Source organism: Candoia aspera, chromosome 3, assembly GCF_035149785.1.
Source record: "Candoia aspera isolate rCanAsp1 chromosome 3, rCanAsp1.hap2, whole genome shotgun sequence".
In the NCBI taxonomy this organism is placed as follows: Eukaryota; Metazoa; Chordata; class Lepidosauria; order Squamata; family Boidae; genus Candoia; species Candoia aspera.
This window is the reverse complement of record NC_086155.1, coordinates 191,265,896-191,284,508: the sequence shown is the minus strand read 5'-3', so window position 1 is coordinate 191,284,508 and position 18,613 is coordinate 191,265,896. Positions and strand designations below refer to the sequence as shown.

The 18,613-nt window shown below is 41.3% G+C and overlaps 1 protein-coding gene across 2 annotated transcripts in view; it reads left to right on the top strand.

The window, feature by feature from the left end:
* The first annotated feature begins 455 nt into the window (after positions 1-455).
* The window catches only part of SYBU (syntabulin), a 39,616-nt gene continuing 21,458 nt past the window's right edge, over positions 456-18,613 (top strand). The window contains exons 1-2 of one of the 2 annotated variants that reach the window (XM_063299604.1): positions 456-625; positions 4,464-4,674. In XM_063299604.1, coding sequence (XP_063155674.1) covers positions 599-625; positions 4,464-4,674 — 238 coding nt within the window. In that variant the 5' untranslated portion in view covers positions 456-598. Of the gene's footprint in view, positions 626-4,463; positions 4,675-14,475; positions 14,627-18,613 lie in introns of those variants that run through there. The other variant, XM_063299606.1, reaches the window with a different exon arrangement.

The following is an 18,613-nucleotide window of genomic DNA, read 5'->3' as shown; positions in this document are numbered from 1 at the left end:
TGCTGAGAAGGCACACGAAGCCCGCCTAAAAGTGGGGAGGGCAGCCAAGAAGGGTCGACTTTAAACTGGGGAGGGAGGCAGAAAAAATTAGGGGCAGCCTTCCCCAATCCGGTTCTGCAAACCTGGCGCCCGTTTCGTCGAGGCAGCGCAAGCAGAGCAGGTTGCACACCGACTTCCCAGACCGAGGACCAATTTCCACTCGCCTCCCAAGCCTTCCTGGTTCCCTGCGCACCCCCCGCTTTTATCTCAGACGGCGCCGCGCCAATCGGCGGCTGGCGCGACTCCCCCCGCCACCAGCGGCAGCGAGTCCGGGAGGCTCGGCGGAGACAGCCGCCGCCCCCCCGCCCGGCCACCCGACGGGAGACGACAGCCAGCGGCGGCGGCGGCCTCTCCACGTGTCAGGGCGGGGCGAGCGGGCGACGAAGGCGGTGCTGGCCGGAGCTTGGGCTGCGGAGCGCCAGCACAGGCGGCAGGCGGTGGGAGAGGCTGTGGCATTGGCAGCGACCCGCCGCTCTCCCCGCGACGCGAGACTTCGGCGGCCGCCTCTCCATCCTCCGAGCGGCAGCCCAGCTGGCTGTCTCCGCCGGGGCCAGGCGGGATGGGGCCCCTCAGGGAAAGCTGCAAGGTGAGAGGGCGACGGGGGTCAGGTGGGGGTGGCCCAAAATGGGGGGTGGGGGGGAACCAGGTGTAGCGAGATCTCAGTTCCAGCCTGCCTGTCTGTATGCGAACCCCTCAGCTACCGAAGGGCTCGCGCCCAGATGCACCCGCGACGTGTGCGTGCATACTTCCTTCGGAGCGGGTAAACGCGTAGACACGCGTTCCGATACAAGGCAGAAGGGATCTCGGCCTCTCCACACCCGATCTCCGGCCACGCAAAATGCCCTTCGAAAAGCGGCATTAAAAGCCGGAGGGGGGGGCGGTGGGGGAGAGAAGCTTCCGTCACCCCCGATCGTGTTTGACAACCCCTCGCGATGGGAGATTGTATGGGTTACATGGAGATGGAGATGGAGTATGTAGGGGCCGGGGAAGAGGTGAAGGGAACCCCTATGGGTAGAATCTGAACCTGCCCCTCTCCAGCTGAAGATAAGCATCCCTCATCCACCCCTGAAGGAGGCTGACATCATTTTCCGTGGCTCTGCGTCTGCTGCGGATCTTTCTCTAGAATGGGTGGGTGGGATCAAGCTCAGAAATAAATAACGTCAGCCCAAAGCTCTGAAGGAGGGGGGAGGCGGGCGGCGGCAGCAGCGGAGGAATCAAGCTCAACAATTACATCAGCTCAAAGCTGGATTGTCTCCCACCCCTTTCCCCTTGTGGCTGAGTCCCTTGGGGTTATAGGGCCGAGAGCGGTGGTGAAGAGACAGAGGCGGACTCTGGTAATTGCCTTTTGAGTCCCTTTCCAGCTGATCCAGTTTTAGCACAAGAAATTCATTACTGTTCCTCCCAGATGTGATGCTGGGCTTCCGAATCTCTCATTCGGGAAGCAGTCCATTTTAAAAGGTTAGTATCTCTCCGTTCTTTGCCTCTGACACTGGGGTTCATTTCTGAATAGATTCCCTTCCCCAAGAGAAGAAAGCTAGGGCCAATCCATTAACAATCGATACCATGTGCTTCCTTTTTTTCCAAGGTGTGTTGAAATGTGTGTGGATTTACTGCAAGACAGCTAACAGGCAGTAGAGTGAACAGGTCCCTGTATAATCCCTAAGGGCTTTTGGGACATTGTAATAGCTTTCAACTGGAAGCCAGCCTCCAATAAAAGCCTCCTCATGGGTGGACCTCTATCAAACATTCATAACTTGGTAGACTCAGGGGCTTCCCTTGATAATGTGCCAAAAAACCCACTCCCAAAATTAGGCAGAAATTACACTTGATTTAATGAAATATAAACGAATGATTATGATATGATGATTGATAAATTGAATTATTGATAAATGAATGATTTATTGATGAAATAAAGACTAAGTTTACAGAAAGTTTATTATTAACCCTGTCTGTTGCTTTAAAATTTGGTGAGAACCTCTGAACCACATGCAGCTCCTGAGTTTCAACCTGTGTACTCTTAACTAACATGATAAGCATGTTCATGAATCTCCGTTCTATGCAAGTTTGTCATATTTATCAATTCTGATTTCACCTTTTTAGGTATCCAGTGGCCCAGTGCCAAACTCACTAAGGAAATGAATGGCTTAATATCCACTGAAAACCAATTCTATTTGACAGGGGGAAACACCAGGTCAACCTTGCCTGATCTTGAAAATGCTAAACTGGATCAGGTGGGAAGCAAACAGGAAATTCTAGGGCTGGGGGCTAAACTGGGGAGTTGAAAAAACATCTCGAAAGCCATGGTAAACCACTTCTGTACTGCTATCAAGAAAACAGCTTGGACGTAGCCATATAGCCAGCAGGAGCCAAGCTCAGCTCAAAGGAGATTTATGTATGAGATTACTATGATATATTATTAAACAGTTTTGTTTCTAGCTCTGGCCTCTCATGGGAACGTCTAATAGTGCCTTCCCTAACAATGTGGTGCTCCTCAGATGAGTTGGTCTCTGTCAGTGTTGGACCTCTACTTGAATTGTATAGGCTAGGGAATCCTCTGATTTAGCTGCATTTCTTCATAGACGTCTGAAGATGTTCAAGGATCGAAAGTGGCTCCTATGGATGGAAAACTTTCTACTGCTGAGCCACAGATTTTTCCTTTTTTTAAAAAAAAAACTTTTAGTGCTTTAATTTACAAAAGAAGGAAGTACGTACACACACACACGCACACGCACTTTTACAAGCAGCGGAAAGGAAAAAAGGGAAACAAGACAAATATATTGTGTCACATATAGGAAATCATTCAGCCTAATCACTAAACCTTGACCGCCCAGAATAATATTGATTGGTCATTCAGTTACACTGATAGAGAGCAAGTTGATAAAATGAAAACAAACACACATTGGTGATCCAAGATAGTACATTTGGAGTAACACTGGCTTTCCAAAACCCAAACCTGGGCTTCTTTGCCCACCCCCACCATGCTTAATAAATCCATAATTCTTCATTGATAAATTCCAAGTTTGGGGTATATACTTTAGCAGTACATTTATTAAACCAAAATGGGATCATAATGGGACAAGCCCAAGGGTACCTTCACCCAATTTACACTTTCACCCAAATGATGTTATCAGCCAACCATTTTTAAACATTCTCTGGGATGTCCAGTAAATATGAAAAAGTGAGTCTCATTTTCATAAGCATACTAAATAATCTTTAAGACCATTACCAATGAATCTGTTTATATAGGATATTGCAGCTGTTTATTCCAGAGTTCTTGCAAATAACTTGTGATACTCACTTTAGCAATACTGTTTGTGCATTAAAAAAATACCATAACTTGGAATCATCCAAAACATGTTGCAATATTGATAGTAATGTGGAATTTTATCCAGTACATCTTGAACCAATTATGACAACAAGATATCTTAACTGAAGATGAGAAGCCATTTGTTATTGTAAAGCAATCTAAAATTCACTTGCAATAATTCAGATGGTTTAAAAACTCGATTGGTGATAACCTGATCTGAAGTATCAATACCCCTGGCTGACCACAACTTCCATACCTGTAATTTTCAAACTGGGATTATTCAGGAATACAAGTTAGTCATGGGAATAAGGGTCAAAAATACATATCTGTCCCAAATTTATTTATGTATTTATATTTGGGCGCTCCCTGACTTCAAACCAACTCTGGGCTGTTCACAATATAACAAAACAAGATACGAACACAATACAAAATAAGTAAACAAGATTTATTTGTATTCAACTCAAGCACTATTGTACTGAAATTTTCCTGAATTCAGCTGATAACAGGCTGGTGGTTTCAGCATTACAAATCAGAGGAGATAAAGGAGGTCTTTTTCAAGTTATGAAATATCTTGATAGATGAAGAAATAACACCATTTGTAATAAACCTAGCAAAGGAAATGGTGCACAATGTATTAATCCAATCAATCCAATCCGCACTTAGGCAAGATTCATTTAAAAAAATTCCACTGCACCATATCAAAGGCCTTCTCTGCATCCAATGAAAGCACCACCACTGGTTGCAATAGTTTCAAATGTGTGTTCAGAAGGTAATCTAAATGTACATATTTATGCATGCAAAAAGACATTCCACTCATTGCGCCCAAATCAGATAATTCACTGTTTTCAACAGGAGTGCTAACTGCACAAGCTTTTATTGTCATGGATATTATATGATGACAGCCATTCTGCTGATGTCATGTTGTTAGCTGGGACTTGGGTGTAGTGGATCTGGGAAACAGCAGGGACTGACACAACTTCCAATAGAAGAGCATATCTCAGATATGAACTGTGGAGTTCTTGGTGCTCTCTGAGTTTGGCTGTTTGATTGCAGAAGTGTCATAACTAAGCTAGATAACATCGTCAGCGTGAGTGACACAACTTTCTTTTCCCTTCAGAAGGAGCACAAGATGCAAGACAAGGAGTTTTGCCGCAGCCGCATTCCTCGCCTGGTACTTCGGCCTCATCTCCCCCAGCAGCACTTCCATTACCAGAAGGTGTCTCCAGCCTCTGAATCCCCTTTTTCTGAAGAGGAAAGCAAAGAATTCAATCCTTTAAGCTCATCTGGAGGGTCTGCAAGGACAATCAGCAGCAACAGTTTTTGCTCAGGTATTAAAAGAAAGTACATTAGTTAACTGCTGTTTTTTATAGAATCATAGTTGAACAGGTCTTAGAGGTCATGTAATCCAGCCCCCTCAGAATGCAATTTTTGCTTGTGTTCACTTATATGTGAGAGATGTACTGTCTCCATCACTGGAGATAATCTGTTAACACTGTGATGAGTGGTTATGACTTTATCAAACCTCCATTTAAAGATGTCCAAGTATGGAATTCATTATTGAAACATGTATTTGGTGACCACCACTGGAGACTAGTCTTTACAACAGTGAGAGAAAATTATCTCCCCATAGGATTCTCTAGCCATTCTGGCTCATTAGGAACTATAAGCAAGTGCTATCAATGTTGCCGTGGTAGGTGTGGCCTGGTATAAAGCACCCATTTCACAGATGGGAAAATTTGTCAAAGTATTTGTCAAATCAAGTCATTTGTCTAGGAATCTGGATATAAGCCAGAAATAAGAGCAGAACCTCAAGTTGCAAGCCAACATCTTTGACTCCAACCATTTTCCCATTCCTGCAGAAACCTATTTCATAGAAAGGCAGATTGGTAAAGAAGTTACCCAAGATCTTGACTGCACAATAGGCAATAAGATTTGAGCCTTAAAAAAATAGACCATCTCTTTGAAGTCTTTCTCTCATTCAGGTATCCTTCCCTAAATGCATACTACAGATACCTCTGATACCCACATTCAAACATGCATACATAGAACCTTTCCCCTTTCCTAACCCAGGTCTCTCAGCTGCTACTTCCCATTCCATTCGGTCAACTTCCTCCTTTTCTTCACACTTTTATAGGTTCATCTCCTGCTTTTGCCAAGATCCCTCCCAATCAAATGGTGGCAATGGAGTCTATTTATCTCTTTTCCCAGGTGACAAGAAATGATGCAAACCTTAGCTTCCACACTTTTCCATCTTTACTCCATAAAAAATATCTTTGTGTCCCCATGGGGCTCAGAGGCATCCACAGAATATAGTTGGAAGGTGACTAAACGTCACTGGCCTTCAATAGGCTATCAACTCTGGGCTGAAGAACAAAATCAGATGATCAGTGGATGGTAGCAAAATCAGATGATCAGTGAATGGCAACAAAGAGATACAGTTTTCTGTATCTCTTTGTTGCCATCTAGTGGTCCTTTGGATGTTTGCAGTCAGCCCAGATATGGGGGCCTAGAGAAGGCCAGTGCTTTAGTTTGGATGGTTCCCCAACACTAGAAGAAAATAATTATGAAAAAGATCACAGGTATTTAAGGTTTTTTTTCTTAGTGAAATGGGGAAGGTCTGCAGCTCCATACTTCTCCCAAAATAGAAAACTTTGCAAAGGAGTTGGTGATAGTGAATAGAGCAACCTTAACCAACCAATTCCAGATGTATGATAGGGAGTATCAGCTGGGAATCATAGGAGTTGAAGGCCACACATCTGGAAGATACCAAGGTTGGAATGTACCAACTATAGTAGGGTCTTTTTAAAACTCTGGGAGGCCTGGGCAGGGATGTCCACAGATGGGTTCATATACAAAGGGGCAGGGATTCAATTGTGTAGTTGCACCCACCACCTTGGCCTTTTGTCTCCCACCCTCCACAGACACCCCTGCCTATTGGCAGCATGTTCATTTGTCCATCCTCCTTCAACTTCCTTTTCACTGCATTTTTGCCATTCTGTAATTTTTTCTACAAGGTTTTTCACCCAATGATGTCAATGGCCCACTTAAAGGGACTGTGAAGGGGAAACACAGAACCCTGAAATAAATATTGGGATTTTACTTTAACTAGTTAAAATTACTGCCTTGGATTTAAAAAAAACCCACTTCTTTATCCAATGATTTCGAGTGTTGAACTATCAGTACTATCAAAAATCAACTATTGATGGGGTCTCTCAATGGGTGTTTGTTCCATTCCTTTGCCAATTGAACTTATGAAGAATCAGTTGGTTTGGTAAGCGATAACAATCACTTAGTCTGTCAAAAACATGTTTCCCAAGAGGCACAGCTTGTTTATTGCTTTATTCTTCCAGGTGCTGTTATGCTTCAGTACCTGCAATACAGCTAAAGTCATTGTTGATGAAATTCAATCCTAAACGTATGAAAAATGTTCCACTGGTTAAAATCATATGTTGCTGTTTAAATTAGTAGGTGATTGTTTTATAATCTGCCTGAAAAGATGACATGGCTCTTTTAATAATGCTGCTGGGGTTTATACACTGTTGACAGCTGTAAAAGATGAGGTTCATCTAGAGACCCTTAAGAGTTTGATGTTCTTTGGTCATGCTGTATAAAATATGTGGATCATTGAGTCTTCCCCAGCTTAATAGGTTCCAGACTGGCCTTGCTGGTTGAGGGATAAAGGTAGCTGTCCAGGTGATCAGAAGGACATCAGGATGGCTGGAATTACAAATTCATGATTTTATAATTTGTTAATGTTCTTTAAGTCATTAATATTGATAAATCCACCAGAAACGACACTGTGACCAATGTGTGAGGTAGTAATCAACTCTGTCAGCACTGTTGATTCTGGTATCTATAGTATGCAAATAAAAGTATATCCTTCTCTTCTTTGTATATGGTTAGAAGGGCACTGTGGATTCAGTTTCCGAAAGGTGCTTTACAGCATGATCATCACACCTGTCAGTAGCATATTTAAAAAGCTATAACTGTGGAAGGTAGCCTCACGATCCTGCAAAAAGGACAGCTGTGTTGCAGGTAGATGCTTGTTTGCATTCCCAGGTCTCCAAAGCATCTTTTGAAGATTGGAACCAAAGTTCTACACAGGCTTAATTGTTAGGCAAGGGTGGGGAATGAATGGTTCTCAGATTGGTATTGAATATCCAACTTTCAGCAAACCTAGCCAACATGCTAGAAGTAGGGAATGTTGAGTTCGGTGACATCAAGAGCACCACAGGTTGCCCACTGCTGGGTTACTGGATTAGAACTGGAGAGAGCCTGGTTCAATCCAACTTCACTATGAAGCTTACTGGAAGAATCTGAGCTATATCTGCCTTACATGGTTGTTGTGAGGATTAAATTGGAGACAAGAGTACTATGTGATATCTTAAGATCTTGGAGGAGGAACAGAAGGTTATAACGCATACTGTAAATAGCATGACTGGAGGCATTTTTCTATAATGACAAGGTAGCAAGGAGTACTGGTTGCATAAAAGGAAGATTTGGAAGGTCTTGCCAAAGGAGAAGGTATGAGGAAGCAGAAGTGACTCTTTAATTACATATGTTGCAAGTATACATTAGTTTTCTACTTCTTTAATTATAATGACTTCTACCAAAGAATGCAAGAGGAATAAGGGTCATGCTGTATATGGGTGATGGAGATTCCAAACAGGTCTCTGTCCTTACAGGTATTCCCAGAAAGAGCAAATGGTAGTGGGAATGTGTGCTAGATTGGACCCAGCACAACATTACAACTAGTATATAAAGTTGCTTGAAGAAAATGCTTGCATTCTCATAAAATTTATCCTAGGCCTGGGTGACTATTTAGCCTTCTGAACTGATGCAGGCTAGTTCAGGTCAAATGTGTCTGAATCAATTGCAATACAGAACTGGGATAGCAGTTCATTTCCAAAATACTTACCATTTGGCTTTTAGTCAATATAGTCTGTTCAGTATCACTACAAAATTGTAACAGAAAGATGTACTTGATGAGTATGAATGAAGTCTATACATAAGAATAGCATGATAAGTCTTGTAAAATGATTAATGTAGCTTCAAACCAGTGGCATGCTGAAACTAAAATTAAAATTATTTAAAATGAATAAAATTATATAGGCAGATATACTATGCTGTAAGAATATGAGAAAAACCATACTATTCACTCCAGGGCAGGATGACTTCTGTAATTTAGTAATGTGTCTGTGACAGGATGCAAGTTGTTTGTTTATACTTTGAATCTGTGAGCTAATTATCACATGATGGTGCTTTCAGTCAGTGGACTTGTTGAATACTTGCCCCTGGATACCAATTAGTCTGGATTAACTCATCACAGTCCTAGAATAAAGGAAACACTTTCAGCTGCTGAACAAGGTTCTAACCTGCCTTTGTATCTTCTGAAATACAGGGCCTCATTGCCCTGAGTATTAGCGTAGCAGATAGAGTTCTAAATTTTAGCATCACAGGTTGTTGCCTCATCTGCCTCTATTGTTATTTCAGTTCTAGTGTTGAGGATATGGTTTCTGGCAGTGCTTTTGGGGGGAAATAACATTGCTGAATTGTGTAATTGCATGTTTGCTTGACACACGTTTCATTTCTGTTTTGTCAGGTGACCTCATAATTAACTGCAGCCTACACACTAAAAAACAATGATAATAATAAGATTGGCCTGCAGAATTTTGTCCACAAATATGTTTAGAGATCGTATTTAGCATTTGGAATAATGTCCTCCAGCTATCCCCAACCTGCTAACTACTAGATGTATTGGGACAAAAACCTCCAGAGTGCCCAGCCACTACTATGTTGGCTGGCAGTTCTGATGCTTATAGGCCAGCCATTTGAGTGGCATCAAGATAGGCCTGCTACGGATGTGTGAGAGATTGTGAGGAGGCTGGAAAAGGAATGGGTGAGGACACAGTAATGAACAATCAAGAGATAGCAGCAGGTGAATCAATTGATAGTTGGCATAAATGGCAACCTGGTCCAGGTAGATAGAAATCTGGGAGGAAGCATTTCAAAGCACTCAAAGAGAGCCTGTTTTTATTAACTCACCATAAATGAGGCTGGGAAATTCTTCTTACAGTGTCCAGGATTCTGTATTGATCCCAGATGCGCATCAAAGGTCATGGCAATCGATGTCGTTCTTGTGTCCTTGATCTTGCCAAGCTGTGTGAGACTTAACATGATGATGTGTACAAGCTTACAATTACAATTTGGACTTTTCTGCCTAGGTGAAGTCTCTGAATAGGCTTTGGCATAAAGGATGTTTCAGGACTTCCAAATTGGTGTGTGCTGCAGAAAGGTTGAAATTCTGGTTTAATGTATTTTTAGATGGCTTCTGTTCTGCAATAATGCTCTGATCACAACACATCCAGGGCTGAAATGTGATGCCAACTTTCTTGGCAGCATCGTTGAGGCTCAGCTGCACTGCAAAAGAGGTGCTGGTAGAACCATGCTAGGACATTTCTTGTTGGGTGGGGGGAGAAATTTGCCATTTTGCCAGTTCTAATTATGCGTGGACCCCATTAACTAGATTAGATTAAAAACAAATGAACAAGCAAACCCTTTCCAGCTGGGTATTAGCATTCTGAAAAACTGAATAAATAGGAATTAGACACCCTTTATGCTTCCTCCGCCCCTTTTCCACCCTTAGGTTTGGATTTCAGCTGCAGGATTCATATGTCAAGCTGAGAAAAAACATTCTCCCAGCAACATTTAGCTGGCCCGTTCACTTCAGGTTATTTTCCAGAGTTAGCTCTGTTTTAATCATAAATTGCACAGCCATTTTGGAACAGATTTTCCAAGGCGGGGGGGTGACATTTGTATTGAGGTATATTGGCCACCTGAGCTTTAAGTTCCACTAGTGTAGCTGTTCCAAATAAATGGGAAAAAAAGGAAGTTAAGCCATTTGCCTTAAGGGATCTGGGATGAGATAGCAAGATTCTAAAGGAAATGTACTTAAATATTCCAGCTCTATAATTTTGTGTATCAGATACCTAAATCTATTACTAGCCAAAGTAGGTATTTCTAAGAAAATGTGCAATGTATTCCTTGTTATGCGGTGTTCACTGCTCAAGTCTGAGCTATCTTGCAGATCAATAATTTAATTTTAGGGAAATAGATGCACTTTAAAAGTTCTACACAATCTGATGCCTGGTGGGTACACATGGTCCACTTAATTAAGTGTTATACATATTGCAAAGAATGGGTTGATAGCAAAATATACACGCATGCATTTGCCAGACATACAGGTAGTCCTCATTTAAGAACTGCCTCAGACAGTGACCATTCGCAGTTATGACGGCAATCAAAAAGTAACTTTGCAACCAGTCCTCACATTTGCAGCTTTTGCAGGTCTGTATAGCAAAGGAAAGCTGAAGTAAGGTCATAAGCATTGTCATGGTTTCACTTAGTGACTGCTTCGCTGAATGACCAAGTTGCCAGTCCCGATTGTGGTCGCTAAAAGAGGATTTTCAGATCACTATATGTACAATTTTTGTAAAAAAAAATCTATATTAAATACATAAAAGACAGTGTCCTGTGCAAAGCATCCATGTGGTCTGGAACAAGGAAATGGAAGTAGTCAAGATACAAATTTTACCTAGACATAGAATGAATGCTGAAAATAAACCTGTGGAGGGGTTGACTTATCCCCAGGCAATTAAAAAAAATGTTAAGACCAGTCCTGGCTGCAGATTCCTGGGGCAGATAGACGACAAATGGTTTCTAGAAGACAACGTGCAACCTGCATTATGGGAGATGACAAACGTGATACCTTTCATCACCAGCTCAGTAGGGCTTATTTCTGAGAAGAAATGTGGAACAGGGTTGCACTGTGAGGACCTCTCCCAGGGCTTCACTGAATCCAAGCAGCAGCCTGCCCAACCCAGCATTCTGTTTCCAATAGTGGCCAGACAGATGCCCGCAGAGAAATATACAAGCCAGCATGACAGGCTGTGCTGGATGCAGAGATTTGGTTTAGCTGTCAGAACTAATGGCTGCTGTTGGACGTATCATCCTGGACAACTTCCCCCACACCCCAGCCCTTTCCAATTTGCTTGTGCTGTGGCAATGTGTCTTTGTCTTTCGTTGACCCATTAAAAGATGGCATCCTTTATATTAGAAATGTCTTGGCAGTGGATGATAGGAAATATAGTCCACCAATTTTCTATAGTCTGTATGTGTGTGTGTCTGTGTGTCTTTTTAATATATTTATATAATTTTAATTCTAAATAAATTTGAGGCATTTTTGTACAGCCACTAAGGGACTTCAGGCATGGGCACTCTGCAAATCAAATCAGTAAATTAATAACTTGTGAAGTAGCTACACTGAAGAAAGCCATTTCAGGAATTCTTTTTGTCATGTCATTGAACCAGAGATTTTTAAAAAGCATGGTGTTGGGGGTGTTTCTTTTATGTATATCTCATTGTTTTAAACCTATACCATAAAGATATGTTTTTAGTAAAAATTCATTGATAAGAATGCACTGTGGGGTGAACATTTTGTGAATGCTGAAGTCTAAGCCTTGTTGATTTCAGCAGGTTTCCCAGTGAATATTTTAGAGGCAGACTGCACATAAATTCAGACCTTATGACTTTGTATGTCACCTGCATGACTGATTTCGCGTAGCACGGGCTCTTCTGCTAAGTGATTATCCGCATGTCAGTGTTGTGCGTACCTGCTTGGGAAGCCAAGCCAGTGACCTTGACTTCTGTCTTCACCTGCTTTGCTCATCAATCATAACAGTTATGCATCCTTCCTCCACCCCCTCACCTCATCTCTTTTTAAATTCGTACCCATAGGAATCATGGCAGAGTTTTGAGAACATGATCCAGCCCAAAAGCTGAAGCAGTTTGAAGCAATTCCCTTCAATCAAATCACAATTCTGTAATGAGGTGTTTTGTTTTGTTTTTTTGTTAAGGCACACTTTCAGTTTAATTAGGAGCAAACCTAAGTGCCTTATTTTCATTCCATTCTTAAAAAACTGCTTCAAGGGAATGATTTTGTCTTCTCTCCTAGAAATAGTAGAGGGCACTAATCATTTATCTTTATTTAAAATCGAGTGGTAGAGAGCATTTCACTAGATGTAGCTCCTCATAATCCTGGCCATCCTGCCATAAAACAATAACTAGGGCAGTAGACTAGCTATCCCTGCTACTATTTTTATCAAGCACAGTGAAAAGCCTGGCGATTATTTTTTGATCCCTAACAAACTTAGACCTCATTTCATCAAAAGCAATCCCAAAATAGGGGATATTGATCTGATTGAATGGTAGTTCCACCCTCATTGCTCTGAGTTTCTCTTTTTCCTGGCGAATCCTGATCTTTATTCATTTAAAATATGCATGGCCCACCTGCTATCCATTTAGAATCCATCAAAAAGCAGGATAAAACAAACCAAATAGGATAAATAATAAGTTAAAAACAATAACAATAATCATTGTAATGGTGATAGGCACAAGAGACAAAAGTCTTAGGGAAGCTGTGGACTCAAGTCCTGAGTCCACATCAAAAAGCAGAGAAGGTCTGTGCTAGCCTGCTCACCAGGGGGAGTCCAACCCAAAGTTGAGGTGCCGCAACAGAGAAATCTCTCTTGGGCAATCCGCTTTGGGGAAAAAAAGCCACATTTCTTCTACCAAAGCAAAAGCTCTTTGTTCTGGTTTCTTTAACAATCACATGAGGAGCATGATGATTGTTGAGCATTCTGTTCAATCAGATCTCTTGGAATTCTGAGACACCCAAAGCTGCTGGCCAGTTTGTTTTCTCATTTCAAGGGACTGATTTTCCTTTACCCCATCCTGCCTCAATCTGGTAACCTCCAAATATGTTGGACTATAATTCCCCTAATTTCCAATTCAGTTTCAGGAATTGCATTTTTGTGTGATCTTGGTGGGATTCACACATTGGCCTTCTTGGAAACAGGGATCATGCTGGAGGCTAGTACTTTGCTTTGCAGCTTGCCAATTTCCCATATACTATGGTTTTAAACTAAAGGAATGTTTTTTTGTTTTTTTTAATTAAGGTCAGGCATGCCAGAGAGCCTAGAGGGCACCAAGAGAGGTATCTGTAACACAATGATGCCCCTGGATAATTGGTTGCATGTCCAAAAACATGTCCAAAATTTTTAAAAACTGTAAGTCAGATTGGAAGGCTAGTCAAGATAGTCGCAGTTGGATCAGCAACTTACTTGTAAATTAAAAAAGACCGACGATGTTATTCAATGGAATTTATGCCACCCTTTTATTTTATGTTCATGGAAGGAATATATAGCAAATAAACCTACATTTTATCATTTAACATTATAGAAATATATTTTTGAATGAATACATCTTGAAAGAGAAAAAAAAAACATTTATGGCATGACGCACTTTATCACAGCCAAGTTTGAGGATTAAGAGTGTAGGAACTGATTGTCTGTAAGCTCATCAGTAGACAAGACCTGCACTGTCTTTGTTGTTATCTTGAAATCTTGACATTAGAGGAATGGGAGTGGAGAAGATAATAGCATGTCTTTAATTCCCTGAGAATTGAGGGTGTGGAAGGGCTTGTTTTGTTAAGAGGTTAATTTAAGTACTTTCTGTCACAGCCACCAGACATGTTATAGCAGATACTGGTTAGGAACTGTTCATAACTGAGGGCCTTATGAAAAAAAGGCGGAGGGAAAACATTCTGTGCTGTCCAAAATTATGTTCTGCCAAGTTGCACGAGCTGAAAGTTGGCAGATTTCTTTCTTTCTTTCTTGTAAAAAAGAAAAGTATGCTATGATCAGGCAAATAGAACCAGGAAGTGGGAAGTGATCCTACTAAATTAATGGCATGCTGTCACCCCCAACCTTCTCCTTCCATTTCCAATCTGCTTTTCTGAAGAATTATGTTAGAACATTCAGGCAGCTTTTCTCTTACGGACAAAGTTGTCTCTAGTTACAGAGGAACAACAGAGACATTTCCTTTTGTTCCCACTTGTGACTGAGGCTCTGACTTCACAATTTCGTCATTGTCATTCCAATCTGCAGAAGCTTCTAGAGATAAGTCATTACCCATTTTGAGTGCATGCTATCAAATTGGTGGCGAGTGGTAAGATTTGGTGACAGAGTTGCTAACTTGGAGGTGTGGGACAGAATGTTTTCAAGAATTGCTCAAGAGTCAGCTGTGGGGGCAGCCAACTGCTGATCATGATTTATTGGGCAGTCACTTAGGAAGGTGAAAGTGTGAAGGGGCTGTGAAGGGTGGCAAGAGGAATGTAAACTGGTCACAGGAGCTTTTTCATGGAGATCTTGGCAAATGATGGTAAGCTTGCAGTGGGGGCTGAAGAAAATTTCTATTTGTGCTTAACTTCTTTGCGAAGCTAAATAAAGAGATGCCGATCAATGAGCTGTAAGTTGTGATGGCTGATTCAGAAGTCTGTGGTTCAGATCTTATCTTGATCATAAACTCAGTAGCTTTAAGCAAAGCAGAGTTGCTTCTCATGTTGTTATTCCCTTTTTTTGTGTGTGCTCTGCAGTTTGCATTAATGATTGCCTTCATTGCAGGGCTGTTGGAAGGAAGACTAAAAACTATATTTCCAACTGCTTGTATATTCAAAAGGGGCTATCTAATTGCTAAGTAAAATCATGTATAATTATTATTTATCTTGTGTTATTGTGATTTACTGCACGCCTTCTGGCAAACTTTTTTGAATGCCAGGCAATCTCTTTTTCTATCTATCCATCGATCTATGAATGAATTTCAATTCAGTCAATTTTTTCTGGTTGAATGGTCAGCATAAATGCAATACTCGTTTTGCAGAGGGTTGAATTGAGGTTGAAGCCACATTTATTTCAGAACATGGACATCAAAAGTCTACCAGTACAAAACCTCTACCAGTACAAGAAATCTGCTACTGCATCTACCTGTAAAGTGTTCATTCACCCTCTGCTTAAAAATCCCTACCTTTTAAAGAGTCTCCTCTTAATGATGATTCAAAACTACATTGTATTGATTTAGGCTCTAGTCTGTTGTTGGAGCAAAGGCTGTATTCTACTGGTTGGAGCAAAAACTAATTAAGTAGCATTTTTACATAGGAACTTCTTGTGTTATGGATAGGGTGACTTCAGTCCCCATCCCCCCAAAAGCACTTTTATAGATAACCATAGGCTTGAATCCAATGTCAGTAAATGTGATCGGGATTCACATTTCTGATGATATTTATTCAAAGTGTTTTTATGTAGCCTGGTAGTTTTTTAAATTCTTTTTTAAAGAAATAGCTGATCACAATATTGCATCATAAAATTTGATCATGCGAAATAAGAACACACAGAATAAAGTCTAAAAGTCCCCTAGCTCTAATCAAACCAGCATCACTGTGTTTGGGGGGTTTCCATCTATATGCACATATATTTGAATATTTAACTAATTCGGGCACTTAAAATAAATAAATAAATAATATAATATACCCTGGATACTTGACAACCAACGTGGTGTCACAGGTAGAAATGTCAAACTAGTAGTATGGAAATCTGAGTTTGAATCCTTACTCAGCCATGAAGCTCATTTAATAATCTTAATCCAATTAATATTATTTAGCCTAACCTACTTGAGAGAGTTGTTGGAAGTTAAAAGGGGGAAGGAGGATCATCTGCATTGCTCCAAAAAGACATTTGGAGGGCAGAGAAGTAAGAACATTTTCATCAGATATGCATGGGTTAATTTCTATGTATGAATGCAGAAATAATAATTATAGAAATACAGAAGGTCTCACTTTAAGAGAGAGATTAAGTAAGGAGACTTATGTGTCACCTCAGTCTGCTTGGTAGTAGTAGCAGTACAGTAGTAATTTTGGTAATGCATGCTTATAAACAAGTACAATACAGGTGAATAAAAATAATATACAGTACACTCTCAGTTAACTGGAACTGAAGCAATCGGCACTCTCAAGCAATCAGCACAAAAATCAAACTGGAAAAAAGCCGGCACTCTCAAGCAGCCAGCAAAAAAAATCTCTATCTCTCTGCTGCAATCTAGTGGGCATTAAGGTTTAATAGTAACTCTCAAGCAACCAGAAACTACATTTATCCGGCATCTACCAATCCCCGTGGGTGCTGGTTAACTGAGAGTCTACTGTACAATATCACCAGTATTGACAACAAAACAACAGAATAATCAACATTCCCTAATACAGTGTAATAATCAATAAAAGCATTTCTTGATACTAGCACAAGCATAATCTAAGGCTATAGTGAATAATGAGAAGGTTCTTCTGGTTTTATAAAGGTCCTGTGAAAAGAACCATGTTAAGAGCCTTTCTAAGTTTCAAGAGGTCAAGACTCCAGATGTAATTCAAGGGGGTGTCAATTTCAGGGAATAGAAGCTATCTAGGTGATAATTCTGTGCATTTTACAGACTGTTGCTCTCCCTTAGATGTCTTTATTTTTAAATAGTCCTGAAGCTGACAAGTCCTTCAAGTAGAAGGTATCACCAAACAGAGTCTTCTGATAATTGTTCATAAACAAGTACAGTCTTATTGGATCTGTTTTATTTTCTCCTAGAATCTGGAGGATGGTTGACTGGAGCCTGATACAAAAAATATATTCCAAGCTCTGGGCGTTGCTTCTGACTTTCAGAATTGTTCTTGGTGGTCTCCAGTTTTCTTCCATTTCAGTAGTATAATTAAGGGAAGTTGAGAAGCTACTGCTACTGTGAATCTGTTGATAACCATGTCAATCTTCTGCAAACCACCCAGCCATCTACAGAGGAATTCAGACTTAATTTCTGTCTATTCCAGAAAGAGAAATCAGTCTTCTGTAAAGTTATACCGAGAGCAGACCTACCCTTTCCTGTGATTGTCATTTTTATGTACAGTAGTGTAACCTCTGCCTAAGTCACTGAATGACTTTGACTTAAGTGATGGACAGTGCTGGGAGATGTGCAGCTGCTGTTTTGGTAACGGTGAAATTTTTGATCCTGCAGGCGACATAGTGATCAAATGCTCATTTGATACTAATGTACAGGGAGGAAAAAATGTCCTCTGGCAGAATGGAAGAGGGAACGTGACTGTACCGCTGTACGTATGTTTTCTCTGCGAATACTTGGGAAGGAGAGAGAAAGAGTGTTATAAACCAGCCTAGTATTCATTATATAGTTTGATAAAAATAACAGTGCAGTGTACGAGGGATTTTATACAACAGATCCTTGCATTGTCTGCAGCTTGAATTCAAAAGCCTGCCTGAGTTATTGGTATGTATAAAGGTCACTAATAACATGAGCCAAGTGAAGAATGATTTTCTGTGCCAAGATCACTTTGTTCCTATGATAAGCAGCTTGATGTCCATGAAAGCAGCAGAGCTGAAGCAGTTTCAGTTATAATAGAAGCACCTGCAGGAGTGCAGCTCTCAGGGCTGGATCCAAGTTTAAGAAGAACTAACAAAAGTGGCTTGGAACCCCCTCCTCTCCTGATGACACCTTTCCTGTATTGCGGCTTGTCAGGTCTCCCTGTCACCATTATCTACATTTTCCACAATGCCCTAGACCAGGTTTGTGAGCTATTAAAATGGCAGCTAGACCCAGTCTCCAGGACTTGTTCAGAGTGCTTGGTCAGGAAGGAAGGAAGGAAGGAAGGAAGGAAGGAAGGAAGGAAGGAAGGAAGGAAGGAAGGAAGGAAGGAAGGAAGGAAGGAAGGAAGGAAGGAAGGAAGGAAGGAAGGAAGGAAGGAAGGAAGGAAGGAAGGAAGGAAGGAAGGAAGGAAGGAAGTCAGTCAGTCAGTCAGTCAGTCAGTCAGTCAGTCAGTCAGTCAGTCAGTCAGTCAGTCAGTCAGTCAGTCAGTCAGTCAGTCAGTCTGTCTGTCTGTCTGTCTGTCTGTCTGTCTACTGTGTGTGTGTGAGAGAGAGAGGTGGGGAGATGGGCTGTGTCTGGGGTTATGGAAGTGTGAGGGGTAGATCTGACAAGGTTCAAAGCAAAGGGCCTGACAGCAAACTGACCCATTAAGATAACAGTGCACAGGGGCTATCCACTCCTTCTGCTGCAAAGTGAGCAGTTCTCAGCTTGTTGTAACACACAAGAGGTAAGAAAGAGATCAAAGGTTGGGACAGGGTCTGCTATATATCTATGGCTTGAGTCTTATAGTTGGCACTTGTTCATTATATTCCACCCTAACAGTGTTTTTAGTATTCATAATCAGAGCTGCCTTATCAGGAGGGGTATCCTTAAGCCTACCATCCTTCACGTTCCAAGTATTGATCCGGGAGAAGCTGGACAGAAAGGTGTCCCAAGATTCTAGCTACTTAACCCAGGCAGGGTAAC